At 39.8% G+C, this 14,667-nt stretch overlaps 1 protein-coding gene across 6 annotated transcripts in view; it reads right to left on the bottom strand.

Annotated features, from left to right (window-relative positions):
* Positions 1 to 14,667, bottom strand: part of LOC133502463 (cytosolic carboxypeptidase 4) — a 213,804-nt gene that overhangs the window by 91,927 nt on the left and 107,210 nt on the right. For all 6 annotated transcript variants that reach the window (XM_061823276.1, XM_061823278.1, XM_061823274.1 and 3 more), the window contains 4 exons: positions 8,097 to 8,187; positions 5,948 to 6,214; positions 4,334 to 4,414; positions 4,097 to 4,186 (listed from right to left, as the gene is read on the bottom strand). In XM_061823276.1, coding sequence (XP_061679260.1) covers positions 4,097 to 4,186; positions 4,334 to 4,414; positions 5,948 to 6,214; positions 8,097 to 8,187 — 529 coding nt within the window. The remainder of the gene's footprint in view (positions 1 to 4,096; positions 4,187 to 4,333; positions 4,415 to 5,947; positions 6,215 to 8,096; positions 8,188 to 14,667) is intronic.

Genomic DNA, 14,667 nt, shown 5'->3' with positions numbered 1-14,667 from the left:
GAAACACCGATGGCTCCTCTGGGCTCAAGCTCATCTAAGACGGAATGATGCAAAGTGGAAATGTGTTCTGTGATCTGACGAGTCCACACTTCAAACCATTTTTAGAAATTGTGGATATCCTGTTCTCTGGAACAAAGAAAGAATGAACCATCTGGACTGTTATGGATGGAAAGTTCAAAAGCCAGGTGTGGTGGAATGGGACCGTATTTGTGCCAAAGGCCTGGGTAACTTACAGATCTGTGAAAGCTCCATTAATGGTGAGAGACACATTCAGGGTTTGGAGAAACATACCATGCCATATAGGCAAAATGTTTTTAATGTATGCCCCTGCTTATTTGATCAGAGGTACAGCCAATGGTAAATATTTTGGAGACAAAAATAGACAGCACAGACTTTGGAGACTTCCAGAGGGGAGATTGTGAGTATATTGCGAGAGCGATGATGGGGATGGAGCTGCCAGGAGAGAGACCAAAAGAAAACAAAAGAGAAGGTTCATGGATGTAGTGAGGGAAGTAATGAGGAAAGGTTGTTCTTTGACAGCAGGATGCAGGAGAAAGTCAAACATGGAAATTGAAGACATGTTGTGATGACTCCTAATGTGACAACTGAAAAGAAGAGTGAGTTGAATTTCTCCTTAAGAAATTATATTGAGTATAGTAAATTTTTAACAATGCAGGAATCAAGTTGGTTGGATGAGTGTTTAGAGCATCAAAGTTCTGAGGACCAAATCACGGCCCCACCTATGTGGAGTTTTCTGTGTTCATTGCCTGCTTCCTCCCACATATCAAAAACGTGCATGTCAGGATAATTAGGGACTCCAAATTGCTCATAGTGTGAATGTGAGTGTGAAAGGTTGGTTCTTCCTAAGTCCTTTGCGATTCGGTGGCAACCAGCTCAGGGTGTACCCTGCCTCCTGCCCGAAGATGTCTGGGATAGGCTTAAGGATCTCCTAAAGGGACCTGGAAAAAAAAAAGAAAATGCAACTTGTTTCTCGTTAGAATGACAAAGTTTCTCAGTAAAATGAGATGCAAGTTTCTCTTTTTTTTATCATGTTCCTTTAGGGGCTCCATAGTTATCATTTTAATTGTTTGTTTCTTTTACGATTATCTCTATTAGACACTCTTAGTTGTGACCTCAATGTGTAATTTTCCTTTCCAACTCCAGGATGATTCTGGCGGGAGCGTCATCAAGCCAAGCTGGTGGTGGTACTCATCTTCGTTTCATGAGTCCATAAAAATTCTTCCAGATATTTTAATGCTAATCTATGTTCTTCTTGCCAAATCCCAGTTTATCTGACATGCTTCCAGAAATCTGGTGGGGTGATACAGTGACCCCCCCTCACACACACACACACACAAACACACACACACACACACACACACACACACATACACACACACACACACACACACACACACACACCACACACACACACACCACACACACACACACACACACAGAGCTTGATAAACTGCATTCTTCCTAGCGGCCCTGCTGTGAGACCACCACAAGAAGATCCCTAGTGAACTTTAAAATAATAAGCGGGTGCACTTGAAATCTTGGTTCACAATCATCAAAAAGTCATTTTCTTTGTTTGAAATGCCAGCAGACAAAACAGACGAGTTGACAAGGGCCCACACAAGGTGACACCTGCTGATATTGAGAGGAAAGTGCAAAGCTGAACTGTGAACTCTCATTTGATGTTTAACCACAAGAAAATTTCTGTTTTGATATATACCAACTCTGCTGAATTATTCCAAATGTGTGCCTTAAAGTCTGTGTCAGTGTTTCACCCGCTGTCAACTTTTCTCTTTTCAGCTACAGTCATCTTATTTGAAATGGGGTGTGCTGAAATGATCACAAAAGGTCAGATGTCAAGTGCAACAAGAATGTTTTCCATTGTAGCTGTCATTAAATATTCCATAAAATCCCCTCTTGGTCATGTTTCATGTGTGTTCTGAGTTTAAGTAAGCCTCTAACATCTACAACTTGTATTAAAAAAAAAAATGTAGCAACCTTCAGACTACTGGAAAGTAAATAATAGTAATAATAAAGGTTTCCATTCACTTTTCCAAAATATTATGCATATAAAAAGTAACCACGTAGTTTGATATGAATAATTAAAGCGTAAATCAGACTAATCTGGAAGTGAATGTAGGCATTAACCTTGCTTCAGTTTTTTTTTTACAAATTAATTTAATTTTCATATCAACTAATTGATATATACTATACCAGCCTACAGGACATTCCAAGTGGTTGCACAGGCACTGGCTGTGATTGAGTTTAGTATTTTTGTCAGCCTCAATTAAATTTACTTTTTTACTTTTTCACCCTTTCATTGTTTACATTTGGGGTCACACCCTCCCATCTAAGTAAGAGGGAAAATATATGCGGCAGGGTACTTTTGTGGCACATACTGTATTTTTACATATACATTTTACCTGAAAATGTTGACGTCTATCAAATCTGCCCTTGCATTTATTCTGCCATGAACTTTAGCTCTCATGGGCTTCAAAAACTGAAATATGATAAATGCCCAGGGAAATTTGGGTACTGGCAGAGAAGATCAGCGTTAGCTAATATTTTTTGACCATTTTTTTCATGATGCACATAACCAACACAAAGGAGAGACTCATCTTCAAGTATTGCACCATCTGGGATTGAAAGACAAGGCTGTGGAATGTTTTGGAAAAAGAAAAAACAGAATACCCCAAGATTGTATCGGCTTCTTGAAGACAAACAAGCGCAGAACTCACATTAATTGCAACAGTTACAGTTATTGTAATGGTGTAATGTTGAGTTGTATACAGTATATCCATCGATCCATCCATCTATTTTTTGAGATTGCTTATCCTCACAAGGGCCGCGGAAGTGCTGGAGCCAATTCCAGCTGTCATCGGGAAGGACGCCCTGAACTGGTCGCCAGCCAAGCGTAGGGCACATACAGCCGAACTAAAGTCATACTCATAATCACACCATGGGTCAATTTAGAATCTCCAATAAATGCATGTTTTAGGGGATGTGGGAGCAAACCGGACTCCCGGTTTTGAAATACATAAAATATGCTTGAAGGTAAACATCGAAAATGTGCAGAATAAGCACAATATAGTACTGATTTTTTTTAGATACAGTATAGACTAAAGAAATGTCCCCATCTCAGCTACCTGAATTTTTCGCTTGGGCATAGACTTTCTGGCATGAGACCCTCTCTTGCTGTATAAACACGACGCAACCTTATTACATCCAATCACAGTTCGGCGGAATTAACACGTCCTTAATCATAATAACTTTGCCCAGTTATACCAGACGAGATTGCAGTAAGTCTTCAAACTGTGGCCACATCTAAAAAAAAAAAAAATCTTCAAAAAAGTGTAATATACAATATTTTGTGTTGTTTGAGCTATACTGTCTTCCTTCTACCCCAGCTGGTTATTGGAGTAGCTGCCAGCTGTGCAACGCAACAATATTAGAGTCATCACCCTCAGTTGCCAGCTGCAACATCACGGAGCCAGGAAGAGGAGCGAAGAAAAAGATAAACTCGCCTCTCAAGACATGTATTTAAGTGAAATTAGAGTTACAGAAGGTGGAGTTTTCAGAGCATTCACCGTGTCATTGAATGCTCTGAAAAATGCGGCCACAATGTCTGGAAGCTAAGAAATGTTAAATGATGAATAAATATTGAAAAATGAATACGAAATAATGAATTAATCTTTTGCAGCCTGATTTCACATAACCGACTTTGCTTTTTTTTAACTCTAATTTGTACACCTTTGTTTACAGTACTCTTCTCTGTGGTGTGTCAAATTTGCAAGACACTTTGATAAGACTGTAGGGACTTAGAAGATTAAAGGCCTGACTGTTTCAAATATTTTGGAGGTGGGTGTACAGTCTGAAACTGAAATAGTTATAATTAATAACTGAATCTTCATCAATCATCAATTTCTTTGAATATCCATTCCTAGTAGACATGTTGTATATCGTTGGGAAATTATATCCTGTGAGGATGTCTGAGGAGATTGTAATGATTAGACATACTTTTGGATGATGTTCACTTTATCTTTTTTGAAACTCCTTACCATTGTAAATGTGGGCGTACCTGCGTACCTGAATAGCCTTTCTCAGGTTACCACATTCAAAACTGGAAAAGAATCTCAAAGAGTCTGGCTTGTCAGGAGGAAACTGTAAACTAACAGAAATAAAATAACACATTGATTGGTTTCTTTTTACTAAATATTTAACATTTTTTAAAATTCATAAATTACAAACAAATATTGCGACATACAAAGAGATTCAAAATATACTTCATGTCAGTATCCTTGTACTGTTTACCTACCTGTCATCTTCCAGGTCAAAGACCACTTTATTGATGGTATCAGTTTTCAAGAAACGTTGGATATCTTCAAGCACTTTTTGCCTGTCAAAAGAAGATTAAGGAATAACTTCAAACTCCCATGAAATATTAAAAAAAAAAATACCCAGCCTGATGTAGCTATTATATTAACACAATGATTATCTGAGCCACTTATCCTCACAAGGGTCACTGGAAGTATCACATAAAGTGAAGAAAATAAGTATTTGAACACCCTGTTATATTGCAAGTTCTTTCACTTAAATTCATGGAGGGGTCTGAAATTTTCTTCGTAGGTGCATGTCCAGTGTGAGAGAAATAATCTAAAAAGAAAAATCCAGAAATCACAATGTATGATTTTTTTTTCACAATTTATTTGTGTGACACAGCTGCAAATAAGTATTTGAACACCTGTCTATCAGCTAGAATTCTGACTCTCAAAGACCTGTGAGTCAGCCTTTAAAAGTCCACCTCCACTTCATGTTTTATCCTGAATCTGAATCGTTAGCTGCATAAAGACACCTGTCCACCACATACAATCAGTAAGACTCAAACATATAACATGGCCAAGACCAAAGAGCTGTCCAAAGATACCAGAGACAAAATTGTACAACTCCACATGGCTGGAAAGGGCTACGGAGAAATTGACAAGCAGCTTGGTGAAAAAAGGTCCACTGTTGGACCAATCATTAGAAAATGGAAGAAGCTAAACATGACAGCCAATCTCAATTGGAGTGGAGTCCCATGCAAGATATCACCTCGTGGGGTCTCAATGATCCTTGGAAAGGTGAGAAATCAGCCCAGGACTACACAACAGGACTTGGTCAATAACCTGAAAAGAGCTGGGACCACCGTTTCCAATGTGACTGTTGGTAATACACTAAGATGTCATGGTTTGAAATCAGGCATGCAACTAAAGGTTATTCTACATAAAGCAGCACATGTCAAGGCCCGTCTTAAGTTTGCCAAAGACCATTTGGATGATACAGAGGAGTAATGGGAGAAATTTTTGTGGTCTCCATGATTTCTAAGTGGGAGGACTTTGCAATTTAGCACGTTTAAATACTCATTTTCTTCACAATAGTAGTAATGCGTTATTTCACTGTTATCTTTGAAGTCGTACTTTCCATCCAAGGAGTGCAATTCGATCATTGACCAAAATTAAAGTATGCTTGCTTCTGCACCTCTTATTGGTGAAGATGTACCTTCTTGCTTCTTAAAAGTTAGAACTCTTCAACTCCTGGCAACTCATATTACCTTACATTTTTGAATAAAGGAGATCTTCTGGTAAGGATAATTCACAAAGGTAAAGAAAGAATGCTCCTGGGGGGTCTTCAACCGGTGACAATTCACGACAAAGTTGCCCTTTCTGAATAAAGTGTTTGTTGTGGACCCTGGACTGGTTACCTGATGACAGCTGGGTGAGGCTCCAGCACTCCCACGACATTTGTGAGAATAAGCAGCCCAGAAAATGGATGGATGGATGGAAATTTTTTTATTCATCCAAATTTGGCAGGCTTGTTAAAAATAGTCTCTCTGTAGTTATAATATTTGCTTTAGCCACTTTACAAGGTCTTGAAGTGTTGTGTGTGAGGGTACCTCTGTATGTTGAGCTTGCGTGGAGCCATGGGTTCATTTTCTGGTGATGGGACCTGACCCCAAAAATCAGGGAAAGCAAGGGTGGTGAATCCTGGAACAGATTTTGTTTTGGTGGCTGCAGCATGATATGTCCTGGGTTCATGGTAAGGGATGTCAACCCCATGAATATCAATTAAACTGTCTATCATGGTAGAGTTATAAGATTTTCCATTTCCCTCGCTTTTATTGTTCTGCTGATCATTTGTCAGACCTGACTTGGCTTCTTTCCTGGGATGAGAAAACAAGTGTCAGTAGTTACAAATAAAACTGTACCAATTGAAATAGTTCAGGGAGAATTATTAGATATATTTTTCACACTTGAAAACAGTTTGCAGATTTATTAATGACATGCTTTTGACATGCTTTTGCTAGAGTACCCCAGGATAAAAAATAATTGTTACTTTTCACGTTATTTTTCTAGTCTTGCTGAAATTCCAAACTCGAGCAAAATTAGCAATTTCTCATTCACGTCACATCAATCTGCCAGCAACCACTGTTCACAGTGAGTCAAATGGTTAAAATGACAAATACACACATTAGTTAGGCATTCATCATGCTAAACCTTAAACTTCAGAAATATGTATACTGTATTTGTGATGTATAAGAAATATATGCCTATTGTCACGGGTGTTTCCATCCCCCATATGCCTATTGTCACGGGTGTTTCCATCCCCCATATGCCTATTGTCACGGGTGTTTTCATCCCCCTGCCTCTTACAAGTGCTCCTGAGAACAGCCTCTCCACCTGTGCCTTGTCAGACCTAACTAATTTTTGGATTACCTGGCTTTGTACCAACCTCTACCTGTAATAAAACAATCTTCTTGGAGTGTCCCCTTCATTTGGAGTCGTGTATTTTGGGTTCCATTCCTTGTTGTGCCCATGACTATTTGAAGATGTTCCTATGATGAGTGACTGAATATATGAACTGTTACAGTGTCCACAAAAAACATTACTGGTCCAATAATTCTATAGTTAATGTATGGAGAATAGTTTTGGTTTTGTGCAATGTACTTCTTGTATGCATACAAAACATAAATCCATCGATCCAATTTCTTTCCTGCTTATCTTCACAAGGGTCACGGGAGTGGTGGAGCCTATCCCAGGTTTCAATGGGCAAGAGGCAGGGTACACCCTGAACTGGCTGCAGGACACATCGAGACAAACAGCCGCACTCACAATCACACCTCGGGGCAATTGTGAGTGTCCAATTAATGTTGCATGTTTTTGGGATGTGGGAGGAAACCGGAGTGCCCGGAGAAAACCCACGTCGGGAAGGCCGGGATCGAACCCGGATCCCCAGAACTCTGAGGCCAACGCTTTCCAGCTGATCCACCGTGCCGCCTTGCATACAAAACAAAGTCGATATTGTAAAGTTAAAACTTTGAAGGAAAACTTTTTTTTTTCTGATCACATACAAAAAGTACATGTAAGAAGAAATATGTCTTCTCTTGCATGCTAATTTTATTGTGGCGGACACTTGGACCATGCCTCTCTAACAGGAAGGCAGATGGTAATGTTTTCTAATTATTTTGGTGCTCATTTGACGTTTTCGCATAAATGTGTTGGCTGGAGAGGGTATGTTGCCAGTAAAGGAATAAGGACGTGTTGATCCAAGTATATGCATCCTTTCATCTTGCCACAATATACATATCTATCTTTTCTTTATTCACAATTGGTTATGAAGAGATGCAGATTTCCCCATTGTGGGAGTAATAAACATGATCTTATTTTATATTACAAGTGTTTCATAATAATAATATACTTTTATCCTGCAAACATTTTGGCGATAATCAGTGCTCTGTAATGTGGACTGGACGCAAAGAGAACTTTGGCCTCTGCAGCTTGACACCAGGGCAGCGTACTAGAAAAGCATGAACTAAGCAGCTGTGCAATATGTGCAGTACAGGATGTAGGTGACATCATCTCATGGCAGAAGGTTTTTTTGTCCAATATCCATAATTAGTATTATGGTGGTAATTCGTCAACATTCAGTGTTTGCATAATAAAATACAGATGTTATGTAACATTTAGCAGCTCTGCATAAATTTGATTATTATTTTTTCTTTCACATAATAATTCATCAGAACCCACTAATGACTAACATCTTACCTTGTCTCTCGAGCCTTGGTTCCAACTTCAGCGCTGGAGTTAAGGATACCAGTATGACTGTAGAAATCTTTTGCCTTAAATAGGCTAGCAGCTATACATTGCATGGACAAAACATAGGATAGACTGTTAGGTTATGTTATGTTACATGTTAAAGTAATTCAAATGAGATAATTCAGATTTTTGCTAAAATATATTTTATACACCTTACACGATATAGTATGTGTCGCTAATAATTGGTTATTTAGTCATTGTGACATCTGCAATAGAAATCCATCAATTTTCTTCACCGCTTATCCTCACGAGGGTTGCGGGGAGTGCTGGAGCCTATCCCAGCTGTCAACAAGCAGGAAGCGGGGTACACCCTGAACTGGTTGCCAGCCAATCGCAGGGCACATGAAGACAAACAGCCGCACTTAGAGTGTCCAATTAATGTTGCATGTTTTTGGAATGTGGGAGGAAACCGGAGTGCCCGGAGGAAACCCACGCAGGCACGGGGAGAACATGCAAACTCCACACAGGCGGCTCTGAGATTGAACTGTGAGGCCAACGTTTTACCAGCTGAGCCACCGCGTCACCCTGCAATAGAAATATTCCAAGTAATTATTATTATTATTTATATTTAATATATGTCATTGTTCATACATGAATTGCAACACTTAATAAGCAGTACAGCATGGTTTCACATTTACGCTTAGACCCTGAAAGTTAAACTGTAATATTTTTTAAAACTGCTGGATGCATCTGTTTGAGCATTGAACACTAACCAGATAATCCACATCCCTATGAACATTCTAAAATGGATATTGTAATGAAAAATACATATCAGATTATTCACTTAAATGTCTACACGAAAAAATAAATGTGAGCAGAGACCGCATCATCCAGCGCAAAGTTGTACAATTGTCATTTTACGACAACTAAGTGGTCGTCATATTGGCTGCATCCTCTGTCCATGACGTCACCCGGACATTCGCCAATGAAAACACGCAGTGCACACTACTATTGGAGACGAACACGCCCCTTCTTACACGGAAGCTCTTTTCGAAAAGGAGAACACCAAACAACTGAGTGAAGTTACCGGGGCAATATTACACTGTTGTTGTTATTGTTATTATTGCAACGAGAGTTACTTCAACTTACAGACATATAAAAGGGAGTTATTACTTTTTATATTGTGTGGAGCATCATTTGGCCACTTGCACACAGTAAAACAATTGCTAGCATACATTCCAGTAGTGTAACCAGTGTATTTATATGTACTTTATTGGACAAATATAACAGCAATTGTGTGCATAAGATCAATATGAGCCAATGCAGAATGCCAATGAGGAATAACGGGAACACTGTGGAACACTGTCATGGGCATTTCCTTCCTCGACCCAGTGCGCACCTGCTCCAGTGAGCAGACGTGCCCACCTGCTTCCTGTTCAAGCTAATTACAGTCGATATATATTGTCATGCGTGTGGTCTGGTCTTTTGCCAGTGAGGGAAGAATGGAGCGGGAGATCGACAGACAGATCAGTGCAGCGTCTGCAGTGATGCTGACTTTGTATCGGTCGGTTGTGGTAAAGAGGGAGCTAAGCTGAAAGGCGAAGCTCTCAATTTATCAGCCGATCTACATTCCTACCCTCACCTATGGCCATGAGCTGTGACATGAGTTTCCTCCGCAGGGTGTCTGGGCTCTCCCTTAGAGATGGGTTGAGAAGCTCGGTCATCCAAGAGGGGCTCAGTGTTGAGCCCCTTCTCCTCCACATTGAGAGGAGATAGATGAGGTGGCTGGGGCATCTGATTCGGATGCTTCCCGGACCACTCCCTGGTGAGGTGTTCTGGGCATGTCCCACCAGAAAGAGACCCCGAGGATGACCCAGGACACGATGGAGAGACTATGTCTCTCGGCTGGCTTGGGAATGATCCTTCCGCAAGAGCTGGAGGAAGTGGCTGGGGAAAGGGAAGTCTGGGTATCACTGCTGAATCTACTTCCCCTGCAACCCGACCAGGAAAAGTGGTAGATAATGGATGGATTGATTAATTAACCCAGCAATTGGTTATAGACCAATCCAGGGTGTACCCCACCTCTCACCCACAATCAGCTGAGATAGGCACTGGCACACCCATAACCTTAGTAAGGATAAGCTGTATTGAAAATGGATAGCTGGATAGACATATATTCAGCTTTTGTCCAAAGACATTTTCCATCAGGAAAACAACATTTTAGTAAGTTTGGTTTGTTCAGGGGAAAGTCAGTTTAGTCACCCTAGGCGAATCGCTAACTTCAACATGGGAAAATCATCCGGCAAAATAGTTGACACAGAGGATCAGAGGCAAAAATTACCATGTAAGGACTGGAAGTGTGTAAAAGACCAATGTCCTTCTAAAATAAAACATCTAAATTTGTGGATAACAAAATATGGCTTTGCTTGCTAGCTCAACATGCAAAAATTAGTTAACCTGCACGATAAAATAAGAACCGCACACAAAAATGATTTTAAAAAAAGGAGTGAAGGTGGTAATGAAGAAACAGAGTTTGGGATGTTAATAGCCATAAAGAGAAAAGAGGGGAAATATAAAAGGACAGAAAAGCAGGAAGAGCAAAGGTAGACGATAAGAAAGAGGAATCAATGATGTTTCATAGAAAGGAAGATAATGAGACAGGACCAGTAGGAGTAAGGCAGGAAGGGAGACAGGGAGTTACACACCCACACAGCACCACCCTAGTTATAACACCAACTGCTCCGGGGTATCCAGTGCTGTGTTTGCCTTTACCCCCTTAACCTCCCCCACACTATGGAGGAACAAATAAAAGAGTAACTAGGTCAGGAGGAGCAGAAATTGAATGGTCAAAAACATGGGGGAAGACTTTCTCCCCATGCCAAAAAATAGAATAGTCCGTCGAAAGCATTGAAGAAACAGATCCCATGATAGAACTGGCAAATCACAATATTCAAGATGATCAACTACCAACCATTTTGGTACACAGAACCTGGACTCAAGATGATTTGAAAAAGGCTATAGAAGGTATCACATCTAATAAAGTTGATGTCACAGAATTCATCCAGGGAATGGAAGAATTAAGAAAGTCTTACCACTTAAATGATGTGGAAGTACAAGAAATTTGGATGACAGCAATGAAGTGAGATTGGTACAGTATCAGAGGAGATTGGAACTCAAAAGATAACAACGAAGTCCTTTCTCACCACAGCAGGGAACTTAATCATTGAGTTAAAGGGTTAATAGAACGTTCTGCTAGATTTAGACAATGAGCAAATCATGCTGCCATTGGAAGCGCAAAACAAAAAGACAATGAAACATTTGAAGAATATAGAATCAGATTGACTACATGTTTTAAAGCAAACAGTGGCATTCATGAAGACCACACAATCCAGGGAGTATATAACAAGAGCAATTAAAAAATGCTCTCCAGGCTAATTCAGATAATTCTATAAAACAATGGATTGAAAAACATTGGGTTGACAAATCAAATCTTTTTTGTAGATGGATCACCAAAGAAGAATAAGTTTGGAAAAAGACAAACGGGACATGCTTTAGTGAGAGAAACACATATCTTAAATGCTGAACCGTTACCATCACAGTATTCATCACAAGCTGCAGAATTCATGGCACAAACTGAGGTGTGTAAATTAATGAAAGAAAAATGTGTTACGATCTACACAGACAGCCAATATGCTTTTGCAACATGTCACATATTTGCACAATGCTGGAAAAATAGAGGAATGGTGACATCTACAGGGAAATCAGTGACACATGCAGAGCTACTACAAAATTTGCTCATAGCAGTTCAAGTACCAAAAGAAATAGCCACATATAAATGTGCAGCACACACATCAAATACAAAGTATCATTAGAGAAACACACAGACAAAACGGCAAAAGAAGTAGCAGCCAAAACCTTTATGGGATTAGCTGACCATGTAACAAATGAAGACATACTTTCGGATTATGTGTTAAACAAAATGCAACAACAAAGTTTACCAGTAGAACTAAAAATGTGTAAAAATAAAGGAGCCTCCCAATGAATCAGTTAAGCACTATTTTAATTCCCTGGCCAAGTCTAAATGAACATTCAAATAAAGGGACCCTACAAGGAAGAAGGTATACATCAAATAAATGGTATCTAACAAATAATGTACGAGACTCCAGGTGGAACACCCTGGTGGCAGACGAAGGTAACAGATGGATCCCCTCCTGGGGAACATCATCATATTCTCGACATCACAAACGCCCAATGACCTTGCTTAAGACAGAAACAGGCAATACAATATAAGTAAATTTAACTAAAGGTGCAATTATTCCACCATCTTTTAAGACTTCTACCACACCTTGCTGGGGATTCCATCTATGGACTTATGTCAAAGGAAACCTCTGGTTCCTTTTCACCATTTGCCAATCTAATGCCACCCTAAACCCAAATGCCAGACAAAAGAGTCTGTATACTATGGAGTTGAAGTATTTTAACTGAAAAACCAATAAGGCCATTTTTTTGGCAGTGACCAGTATTTCACAAGTAGGAAATAATTGGTTGTTATTAATGGAGAATGCAGCTTGCCTGGTAAACTATAGTTGCATCACCTGGATGGGACACAGTCCACTACTACATGTCATTCCAGCAGAAATCCCACCACAGTGCACCGTGGAAGTAATAGCGAAAAGAACTCCAAACACCACTTGTCAGAAATGAAATAGTGTTTATCCGACAACTTAAAGCAGTAAATGAGAAACTGATATTTTCTACTAATGTTGCATGAGCTAATTTCTCCTGTGTTAGCTTTACAGGCACAGGTGTTAAGGTGGGAAGTCTCAACAAAACATAGTGTCATGTTATCCATTGACAAACTGCCCCCCTGCGACCAAGCAGTGATGTGTGGTGGTTATGCGGTGGCCAAAAGTTATATGACACATTGATAAATGGATCAGGAATGTGTGCACTGTTACCACTGCTCTTACCTGTGACTGTGTTTCCATCCACAGCAGAAGATATACAATTGGCCACATCCATCTTTGGACCTCCCCTCGGTTTTTACTGAAGGCAAAGGTCCTCTTGGAAAGATTGAGATCCGACATGTATTGATGCAATCGGCATCCCACGAGGCGTACCAAATGAGTATAAATTGGCTAACCAGATTGGTGCAGGATGGGAATCCATCTTGCTATGGATAACTCTGAATAAAAATGTTGACAGATTAGACTATATGCATTAAAATGTACATAAACTAGGTAACTATACGGAAGCAGGCTTTATCGCCATAAGAGAGCAACTGGCTGCAACCTCACTCATGGCGTTCCAGAACCGCATAGCTGTCGACATGCTCCTGGCCGAGAAGGGTGGCGTCTGCGCAATGTTCGGTGACTAGTGTTGTACATTTATTGCAGATAACACAGCACCTGATAGGTCACCCACAAGGGTCATTCAAAGCCACCGTACACTGACCCACAAGATGAAGGAGCACAGGAGTGGTGGGAAAAAATGTTTGGCAAATATAAAAACTTGGTGTTCTCTGTCCTAGTTTCTATAGCTGTGTTTGCAGCTATTCTTATATTGTGTGGATGTTGTATTCCCTGCATAAGGATATCACTTAACTGACTTATAACCACTGCAATTGCCCGACAAATTCAAAATTGGCAGAAATATATCCACTTTTGGCACAACAGGGTAATGACAGGGATATTGTTGACCACGATGATGATGTTAGGACTTGTTTTCCAAACCTGTTCTCTGATCCAAAAGATTACAAGTAATATATTTGCTATATTTATATTATATAGTGTTTGTTTTCATAAACATGATTCTGTAGAATAAAGCCAACCGGGTGATCTATTAGATGATGTGACGATTTGAGCAAATGTAGGATAAACAGGAGAATAATGTATAAATAATTGTAAATATAATTAAGTAACTGCTTCTGCCTACAATGAAGAAATGCTTTGCTCTGCTCCAGTTCAGTCACTGTTCCTGCCTGCAATGAATAATACTTTGCTCTGCCTGCAATGAAGAAATACTTTGCTCTGCTTCAATTCAGTTACTTTTCCTGCCTGCAATGAAGAATGCTTTTCTCTGCCCGCAATGAAGAAATGTTTTGCTCTACTCCAATTCAGTTACTGTTCCTGCCTGCAATGAAGAATGCTTTGCTCTGCTCAAGAAAACGTGGTAGCAAATGTAGGATAAATGGGGGAAATGTAGGAATAATTGTGAATATAATTATCATACATCTGATTCCAATAAAGAAATGCTTTGCTCTGCTCTAGATAACATGGCAGCCACCTAGCAGGAGATAGCAAGAACAAAAGCATCTAATCATCAGAACTATAAGAACCATGAGCACCTGCTGCCTGTTAAAGAAATGATGACCACACATGTACTCAGCAATCTTTCACACACATGCACACACACGCATGAACAAACAAGTACACTTTGTTTTCAACTATGTTTTGCTTGCCGTCTCCTTTTTGTAACATCCATGTAAATAAGGGGCGTGTTGAAACTAAATAAATAGAGATGCTGAGGAGACGATAATCAGAGAGTGCAGTGATGAATTGTACGAGCCAGCTCCTCTCCT

This window comes from Syngnathoides biaculeatus, chromosome 6 (assembly GCF_019802595.1).
Source record: "Syngnathoides biaculeatus isolate LvHL_M chromosome 6, ASM1980259v1, whole genome shotgun sequence".
Classification (NCBI taxonomy): domain Eukaryota; kingdom Metazoa; phylum Chordata; class Actinopteri; order Syngnathiformes; family Syngnathidae; genus Syngnathoides; species Syngnathoides biaculeatus.
This window is presented reverse-complemented; position numbering and strand designations above follow the sequence as displayed.